We start from the raw sequence: 9,916 nt of genomic DNA, 5'->3' as shown, positions 1-9,916 counted from the left end.
AATAATAATATTATTTTAAATATATATAATTATTAATATTATACCTATGGCTCGGGAACCGCTGCTACGGAGTATAGGTTATCGAACACCGATATAGTATTTCTATAATAATTTTGGAATTGTGTCTTAAATTACCTTATCTCATGTTTTCCTCCGATTTAAAAATTGTCGAAATGTCGGAAATCTATTGGCTCCGGAACCAATCTAAATTAACCGATAACGTTGCCGATAGAGGTGCAGCTGGGCTCAGCCCACGGCTCGCGCCTGGTAGTATCACTATAATCAGTGTAAAAATAATACGTGAAAATAATAAATTTCAAAATTTCGGCCACGCGAATGCGGCAACGCCGCGTAAATTGATATCCTACGCTCAAATCGTGTCGCAGCCAAAAACCGTCTTGTGCTCGACCGCGCTTTACCGAAACCATTATCCGGTCCCGACTATATCACCGTATTGCACCGCAGGTCTTAGCCGTATTAACCGAAAAGAACGAGTAGTGGTAGGGGGGGGGGGGTTTAAATTATTTTGTTCAACCGTCATTTACGGTGTACGGTAAATTATCGTCTGAACCGTGTACCGGTCACAAGACAGTCGGCCGGCCGGGCGTGCAAACGCGTAACGTAATAATATTTTATCATGCGAAAATTGAATTCCGCGCACAACGATAATAATCGTGCGCCGCGCTCCGCGCGCGTAAACCGGCGCGGAATAGCAAACGAGCGCGGCGTGCACACCGCACAGGTATTCGCGCGCTTGCGCCGCCGAGTCTGATGTAACTTTTTCTCCCCCTCCCCCCCCCTCAATGTCACGTCGAGCCGCCAAAGCCGCCGCCGCCGCCGCAGCAGAGGACGTCGGTCGCGATCGTGCGCGGACGGGAAAGAGAGAAAAGAATCGTTTTGATAATATTATATATTATATTTTTTTTTCGCGCTCCGCCGCCGACCGTGGACAATCGTCGCGCCCGCCGGTCGTTTATTTTTAAAAACTCGGCCAACGCCGCCAGTCGAGTGCCGACCGCCGATCACCGTCACCGTCGCCGCCGCCGCCACCACCGCCGCCGGACTGCATGACCGACACCGGCTCGCAAACGGGGTGAGTACCCGCCGCCGGTCACAATAATGTCATTAATTATTATTACAATATTTTAAAACGAAATAATAGTAATAACGTCGCGCGATTATTATTATTATTATTATTTGCTTTTGATCGCGATCTCTGCCGCCCGGGTCCCTCCCACCCGTCTGCCGCCCACGCCTCCGCGACTGCCGACAGCGTTGACCTCGCGACGATCGATATCGGACGAGAGCGGGCAACGATAATAGTAATACACTAATACCTATATCGCTAATTAATAACAATAATGTTATCGTCATCTGACAGCGACAACGATGATAATATTGTTACAACATTTTTCGGTACCCGAAATCCTATAATATATTCTGCCGATCGCCAGCCCCGCGGCTGTCCGTCCTGTCCGGTCGGCGCCCCGCGATGATAACACGGCCCGCCACCACCGCCGCCGGCGCCGTCTCGTCGGGCGCGCGCGACGTGGATTCCCCTCCAAAACCGTCGGCATCGTTCGATTTGCCGATAACGGACGATATAATAATATGATAATAATAATATAAACCATTATCGTAATGTTATTGTGTTATCGCCGATCGCGTTTCTTTTTCCCCCGGCCCGCGGTGGTCAGTGATACAAGCGATCGCGTTACTCGCCTAGACGCTCGTCGGCGCGCCGTGCTCGGCAAGCTCACCACCACCACCAGTCGTGTTCCGGACGTGTTCGTCGCGTTACGCAGGTCGTCGCAGCCGTTCGCCGCCACCGCAGCCGCCGCTCAGTTTCGGCGCAATTTCGCAGGTTCCCGGTTCGTGTGTCTAAATCAATTAACTAGTGCTATGATGATAATATCATCCGGACGTACCGTAATTAATTATTGCGACAACTGTGTACGGTTTTCGTCCATCGCAACGAGCTTATGATATCGTTATCGTAACAACATCTATTAATATTTTTTACTTTTTTTCTTCAAATTATTATCGTTCGAATAATAAAACTATTCGAATTCCGTGACGAGTGTCCCTCCCGAGTCTGCGAGCGAATTTCGCGTTTTTATCTTTGCCGACAATCGCACGAGGTATAACTGTCTTACGATTTTATTACAATATTTTCGTCCGAGTTGTTGCGCCAAAAAACGACCTTGGCTCAGCAGTCTCGTACGGTTATTAGGCATCTGCCTCCTACCTGTTGTTCTCGTCAACGCAACTCAAAAATACCTGTAACCTAACCTAGCCTACCTCTACCTAGTATATTCGGCGACTGCCTACCTACGGTTCGAAAAGAAATTTGAAATTTTTTGAAAATTATAAAACCGTCCGGTCAGATCAAAAAAAAAAATCTACTAAATCGCCACCTAAAATCGTACCCAAGTCCAAATCGTCGGACAAAATTTGTTTATGCGTACCAAGTCATATCACTCAATATTCAACGATAACATATTATTTCCCTAGCCCAGACGTTGTTACAATTGTAATAATTGTTATAACCGTTCTGTAATCGCCTAGGTATTTGGCATTGACGTTTCTCGACGATTTCAATCCGTAGGGACGGACCCCGCATGTATTATTGGATTTATTATTATTTCATCCGCACAAAACTAACCTACTTGTATCTCTGTAAATATTTTGTCGGCAAAAAGTTACTCGCTGCAATCACAAATGTTCTCTGTAATCTGTAATGGCCAATAATATTTGATCGTTTTGAATTTAACATTTTTTTGTGTATGCGAAAAAAAAATATGAATTCAAAATGAATTGGATAGTTGTAGACGATTATCTAACTTTTGAAAGGACTTTGGTACTTGTGTGTACCTACATCTTTGAATCTTTACTGGCGAGAGAGGTGGCCGCCTGTTTAATGTAAAATTTCATTCCTAGTAATTTTTAGCACGCATAAGTAATCAGTATTAATTTATTCAAACGGTAGGTAGGTTAACCCATGAAAAATGTTTTGAACACGAACAATGCTTATGACACGAGACTGACACGTTTTTGTCGTTGTAGGCTGTTGGATAAGTATTAGTAAATAATATATTCTAAGGCATATTCTCGAAACTGAACTACTCTTTTTAAATGACTAAAAACGAGTAAAAAAACATTTCCATTGATTTCAAAAATTGTTTATTATTTCTGGCCTAGGTTTCAACATAATTATGTGTATTGTTAAATACGATTCTAAATTTCGAATTCCCACAGGGAAAACAAGATCAATAATTATTATAATCGGTAAAATCGGTAAGATCAATTAGGTACCTGGAAACAAGTAATCACTGTGCAGTTAATATGTACGAATATAATACATAATGGTATTGGTAAGAGTAAAGTAAAATAACAATATACGTAGCTATTGGAATTGTAGGTATTTAACAACCAATGATTTATGATAAAAAAATATTAATTCCGGCTTTTAATTTTTCGGCCAACTAAGTACTAACTAATCCACACTTGATATTGTTCTCGTCATCCTTGATTAGTTGGGTACGTCAGGTAGGTACATGTGTGCTAAACGCGCCATCAAAAGCCCTAGAATAATATTTCACGTAATGTGCACGTCTACATTTCAATACCTAATTTACATATTTTAATGTGTACCATGGCAGGCGTACAACATTATTTTGTAGCTATTAGAAATTTGTAATTGACACACTTAAAACAAATGACGAGTTGTACCTATACTTTTGTTATATCAATATTAATTTGTTCTATTTCTGTTGGTTATTGACAAATTGCATTAATTAAAATATTATGCAGTTGGCTAATTTAACACTATTATATTAATGAGCATAATAATTACTCTGATAATTACAAACTAAATATGAATATTGATTTTTTAATTTATTTAAACTTGTGAAAATGTCTTTAATTTATGTACACCCGTGTGCATACCCATTATTACAAACTAATATAATATTATATTATCTTCTTATGATAATTAAAAATTAAATTTCATTTTAATGGGTTAATATCGATTACTTATTGCTGTATTAAAATGATAATCTTTCAGATTATTATTAAATGTCTAAAAACGATTTCAAACGCTTGTTGTTTAAAAAATAAGAACATATTCGCAGTTGAATAATAAACAAATGAACATCAACTTATTAGGTCATAGGTCATCATCGAGTAGAAATACAAATCAAACTAATTCTTTAATTAAATATATTACCTATTGATGTCATCTGACTAAATAGGTACTGATGAGTGATGAATGATGGTGTAGATAGATATCTATATTCAATCAGAGGTCACAATTTATTTTATCGGGACTCAAGAATGTGAACTATTTATGTTAATCTACAAATAACAAATATAAAAACGTAATCATTTTGTTTCTCCTGTGGTTTTGAAAGTGTTTGAAATTTGAAAACAAGTTCAATATCATTCAATGTCACATTGACTTAAAAAAAAATGTATTAGGTTCCTCCTGGCTCCTATTATTTATGTAAGAAGTTTTATATTTAAAATTTGTTGAGTATAGATATATAAGTATTAGTATATTATACATAACATGATGTGACTTTTGGCAGTTAATCTAAAGGTCTGCTAAAAAAGTATCTGGCCTAATTCCAATTAGTAAATCTGCCTCAGAATTTTAAATAACAGTGTTTGTTTATTTAATTTAAATATTTCGATTTAAACCGTTAACTCTAAAATTATTTAATCATGTGTTTGTATATTTCAATCATGCTTTGAAAATCACTAATCACATTCATCGTACATTTGTACATTGTAGATACTATGCTAAAATATGTCCAAAATAGGTAGTACATCGGGTGGTACATTTATACAATTTTACTGAAATTAGTAAAATCTTGGGTGTTTCCAGTGTCTTAGTTTTTACTTCAAGTAGATGATAGTCCAAAACAGTTACTTATTATATTATTTAATTTACTAATTAAATTACATTTTTGTTTTAGGTTACATAATGGCGTCAAAACTTTATAATATAATTGTTGGTGGTGCTTCAGTTAGCGCTGGGGCATATTTCACCACATGGTTATTGACTGGAGAAAATCCAACAGTATGTACCTATTACTTTTGTTTTATTACTATTTTATTGTTATTGAAGTTTTTATCTAAGTAAGTAGGTACTTATAGATATTTACATTTTGGATGTGTATTTGTTAAATAAAAATATTAGGTGTGTACTACAGAGAGTAGGTATCAATTTGTTTGTATATAAAAATGTTTTGTTCTTAAAAAAAAATAAAAATATATTTTAAGTAAATACATTTCATCATTACTTGTGATACATCTAATGAAATTTATTTATTTTTCACTAAAGCAATTACAAACGGTGCAAGCGGAAGCCGGTAAAAAAACTGGAAGACTACGGACATTACCTCCAAGAAGTACTCAAATTCAATCTTTACATTCAGAAGAATTTGATGTCCTAATTATTGGAGGTGGTGCTACCGGGGCTGGCTGTGCTATAGACTCAGTCACACGAGGTAAGATATTTAATGTAAAACTTTTGAGCGCATTTTAAATATCAAATTTAAATGTAGAACGTAATTGTATATTTTATTTAATCTGTTAAAACCTTTAAATAATGATTTTCAGGTTTAAAAACTGCATTGGTCGAGTTAGACGATTTTGCGTCAGGTACATCAAGTCGCAGCACAAAACTCATCCATGGTGGTGTACGTTATTTGCAAAAAGCAATACTTAATTTAGATTTGGAACAATACAAAATGGTCAAAGAAGCATTGCATGAGCGAGCAACAATGCTTAAGACGGCTCCTCATTTAACCCACGCAATACCAATCATGTTACCAGTTTATGAGTATGTTCTAGTTCTTTTATCTAATTCACGTGTTTTCACTATTTATTATGATTATATAGGTGGTGGAAAGTTCCTTACTACTGGGTCGGTATTAAAGCATATGATCTTGTAGCAGGTTCAAAAACAGTTAAAAGTTCTTATTATTTAACCAAAACTGAAGCATTAGAAATATTTCCCATGCTTAAAAAAGATAAATTGGTTGGAGCTATTGTATACCACGACGGTAATGACAATGCAATTGTTTAGTTTGTTTAGTTGTTTCATGGGTTTGTTATATTTTAGGTCAACAAGACGATGCTAGAATGTGCCTTGCTTTAGCACTGACGGCAACGCGTTATGGTGCCACAGTAGCAAATCATGTAAAAGCAATTCATATAATTAAAGACGATAAAGGAAAAATTTGCGGTGCACACCTTCGAGATGAACTCACTGGAAAAGAATGGGATGTTAAAGCAAAGTGTATCATAAATGCAGCTGGGCCTTTTACTGATTCTGTACGGAAAATGGATGATAACAATGTCAAGGAAATATGTACTCCTAGTAAAGGTGTACACATTGTATTACCTGGTTATTACAGGTAATTTAAAAATAATCTTAATATAGCATATTTTTGATTTAAACATATTTCTCATTTTAATAGCCCTGAGCAAATGGGACTTTTGGATCCTGAAACATCTGATGGTCGTGTTATATTCTTTTTACCATGGCAAAAACATACACTATCAGGTACCACAGACAGCCCATGTGCTGTAACTTATAATCCCACACCTACAGAAGATGAAATTTCGTTCATATTGAACGAAATAAAAAATTATCTTAACTCAGATGTTGAAGGTATGCCATTAAATTGAGCTTTTGAAATGTATAACCTAACTATTTTTTATATATTAATATTTATAAATTGATTTTAGTACGCCGAGGTGATGTTTTAAGTGCATGGGGTGGTATTCGTCCATTAGTGTCGGATCCAAACAAAGGTGACACTCAGTCATTGGCACGTAATCATATTGTCCATGTAAGCAAATCTAATTTAGTAACAATTGCTGGAGGAAAGTGGACTACTTATAGATCTATGGCTCAGGAAACTATTGATGCTGCAATACAAGGTTTATAAAATTTTTTTTTACCTATCAAATATTGTATTTATGTAACATACGATTGTTTTTACAGCTGTCCCGGAATTGAAACCAACAAAACCTGAATGTCAAACAGATGGTCTCCAATTGGAAGGTGCACATGGATGGACACCAACAATGTACATAAGATTAGTGCAAGATTTTGGTTTGGAATGTGAAGTCGCTCAACATTTAGCTACGTCATATGGTGACAGAGCATTTGCTGTAGCTAAATTAGCTAACCTCACTGGCAAACGTTGGCCAGTAATCGGTAATAAAATTCACCCTGAATTTCCATACATTGATGCTGAGGTAATAAAACATTACAATTATATACCTAACAATTTTCTGTATATAATTTAAATAACCGATTTTTGTTTAATAGATTCGTTATGGAGTTAGAGAATACGCTGTTACGGCTGTTGATATGATTGCTAGACGTTTACGATTGGCATTCCTGAATGTACAAGCTGCTCAAGAAGCACTCCCAACTATTGTAAACATTATGGCCGAAGAATTAAATTGGAGTGATGATGAAAAGGAGGTTAGATATTTGATAGTTTTACAACTTAATAAGTTATTAATAATTAATGTATTATGTAACAATATTTAGAAACAATTGAAAATGGCCAACCATTTCTTGGCCACTGAAATGGGTATGAGCGTGAACAGAGCATCTCGAGACAAAATTCCAATTACTCTATCCCAGGAAGAGGTCAAAATGTATGTAAAGAGATTCCAGATTCTTGATCATGATCATAAAGGATATGTTTCCATCAATGACATTCGTAGGAGTATGAAGGTATTTATTTTTATCAATTATTTTATCTGATGTGATTACGAATTATACGGTCTTATATTTTAAAACAGAATGCTGGTGAAAATGTAACTGGAGATGAGCTTCATGAAATTTTGAAAGAAATAGACACCAATATGAATGGCCAAGTTGAGCTGGATGAATACTTACAGGTATACATTTTACATTTAATATTAACCGCTTCAAACATTCCTTAAAACAGCGGTTCTTTAACTGTGGTCAGCAACATTCATCTCCGGGTCCGCGACGGCTCTATTTAAAAATAAAATATTAAATTTTTATGAAAAATAATGTGTAATAAATGTAATTATAAATGCGTATGTTTTTATGTACATACTTGTATGATTTTTAATATAAAATAAGTATTAAAATATTAATTATGATAACATGATATTTTATTTAAAAAAAAGGATATTCAAGAGAAAATTAATAAGTGGGTCCGTGAATTATAAAAGTCTTCCATCAGGGGTCCGTATAAGTTTAAGAACCGCTGACTTAAAAGCTAAAATTAAACTAAAAATATTTTTTTATTTTTTATTTTGTTTTTTTTTTGAGTTTTTTGTAATGTTTGATTTATATAATTTTAGTAGTTTTGAGTGATGACATATTAATATATTTTATATAAGATGTGTTTTATGTTAGATGATGTCGGCACTTAAATCTGGTCATATATCCCATTCTCGTTTTGCAAGAATGGCCGAATTAGAAGAATTCCATAACAAAACTCAAAGCAAAATCAGTGTGGAAAGAAGCGGTGGTGGTTTTTAGATGAAAATTCTATTGCATTAAATCACAATTTATTTATTTATTTTTGGTTTTGTTTTAGCATCCGCAAACAACTTTTTAGATATAATGAATTCTACCATAACCAAAGTATTTCTTTAATTTTAATTTTTGTTTTGTTACAAAGTGTTACTATATATAAAAATAAAAATTACTGTTATGACCACAATGTTAAATAAAAAAAATATAGAAAAATCTACAAAAAATTTTTGTTTTTCATGTTGTTAAATGTTATTAATGTTATTATTATATTATAAGAGTACCTAATATATATTATTACCTAAATAGACTATATTATTGCTCGTCAAAGTCCAAAAACTAAACAAAGTTACTAAAGGTAGCAAACGGTATTATTAAAAACAAAAAAAAAAAATATTCAAATTGTACAGTCACATGAAAAATAAAATTATAAGCAAATTATATTATGTAAAATAATGGATCTTAATGGAACTGCGTAGAGAAATAATGATAATATCGATATTCGCCCATTTTCTGACAAATTTGTAACATTAGAATGTAATATTATCGTCAACAGTTATCTTGTATCATAAATTATTCCCTCTCTTCTACATTGCTCACCTAATTGTCTTTTAAGCACTCTAATGAAAAATATAGCATCTTTAATATTATCTTTTCTACTCAAATTAACAATATTATTGAAAATATTGAATGATATTTTTTTTATTCAGGATGTTGATTTTAATTTTTACTCTTCTGCAGTATATATTCTGTTTTTATATTATATCCTAATTTATTGTTTTATTGCTATTATATTATCATGTAATATTGTTTCCTTTAACAACACGTTTTATAGAATTTGAAATGGAATTTTTTTTTCTTTTTGCTTATTCGTAGGTACACTATGTAAGCTAAACATGTGTGGGACTTAACCAGCCAACCGCTATAGGTTTATAATAAAATTATACCCGAAGCAAACAATTCATTAAATTTACTTTTGAAGCAAGTACCTTCAGCTAGTTTGTTTGAATCACGAAATACGTCAGATTTACCGGGATAACAGGCTCATTTACATTTTTCCGGACGAACATTCTGGAAACGAGGATCTCTATATTATGGAAAACTAAAAATTAAAGTCTAATTAAATTAACAAAACGATGTAAAACAAAATTTGTTTGTTTGATGAATGGATGGTGTACCACCTGTATGTTAATCTATTTAATAACATAATGGTATCCATATCAATGGTAGTTATGTGTACATAGTACTGTGTATGTATTGTGACTTGTAAAACCGAACACGTTAATAATAATCTAAAATTAAAATTATCAAATACCTGTGAGACGAAAATATATCAGTCGTCACGGTTTTATTTTTTTGTCTGTGCCATCGATT

General features: G+C 34.1%; 1 protein-coding gene across 2 annotated transcripts; it reads left to right on the top strand.

Annotated features, from left to right (window-relative positions):
* Positions 1-1,620: 1,620 nt before the first annotated feature.
* On the top strand, positions 1,621-8,848 carry LOC132934857 (glycerol-3-phosphate dehydrogenase, mitochondrial). Of its 2 annotated transcripts, none has more exons than XM_061001243.1 (13): positions 1,621-2,141; positions 4,980-5,083; positions 5,348-5,513; positions 5,626-5,848; positions 5,908-6,071; positions 6,131-6,425; positions 6,489-6,682; positions 6,760-6,954; positions 7,019-7,275; positions 7,349-7,507; positions 7,577-7,765; positions 7,834-7,932; positions 8,407-8,848. In XM_061001243.1, the coding sequence occupies exons 2-13, from the start codon at positions 4,988-4,990 to the stop codon at positions 8,437-8,439; spliced, it is 2,070 nt and encodes a 689-aa protein (XP_060857226.1). In that variant the 5' UTR covers positions 1,621-2,141; positions 4,980-4,987; the 3' UTR covers positions 8,440-8,848. The 2 variants fall into 2 exon arrangements, with proteins under 2 accessions (XP_060857226.1, XP_060857224.1); XM_061001241.1 differs by having other exon boundaries at positions 1,633-2,141; positions 8,423-8,848.
* The last annotated feature ends 1,068 nt before the right edge of the window (positions 8,849-9,916 follow it).

The sequence above is a fragment of the Metopolophium dirhodum genome, chromosome 1 (assembly GCF_019925205.1).
Source record: "Metopolophium dirhodum isolate CAU chromosome 1, ASM1992520v1, whole genome shotgun sequence".
NCBI classification, from domain to species: Eukaryota; Metazoa; Arthropoda; class Insecta; order Hemiptera; family Aphididae; genus Metopolophium; species Metopolophium dirhodum.
The sequence above is the reverse complement of the archived record's forward strand: the minus strand, read 5'-3'. Positions and strand labels throughout refer to the sequence as shown.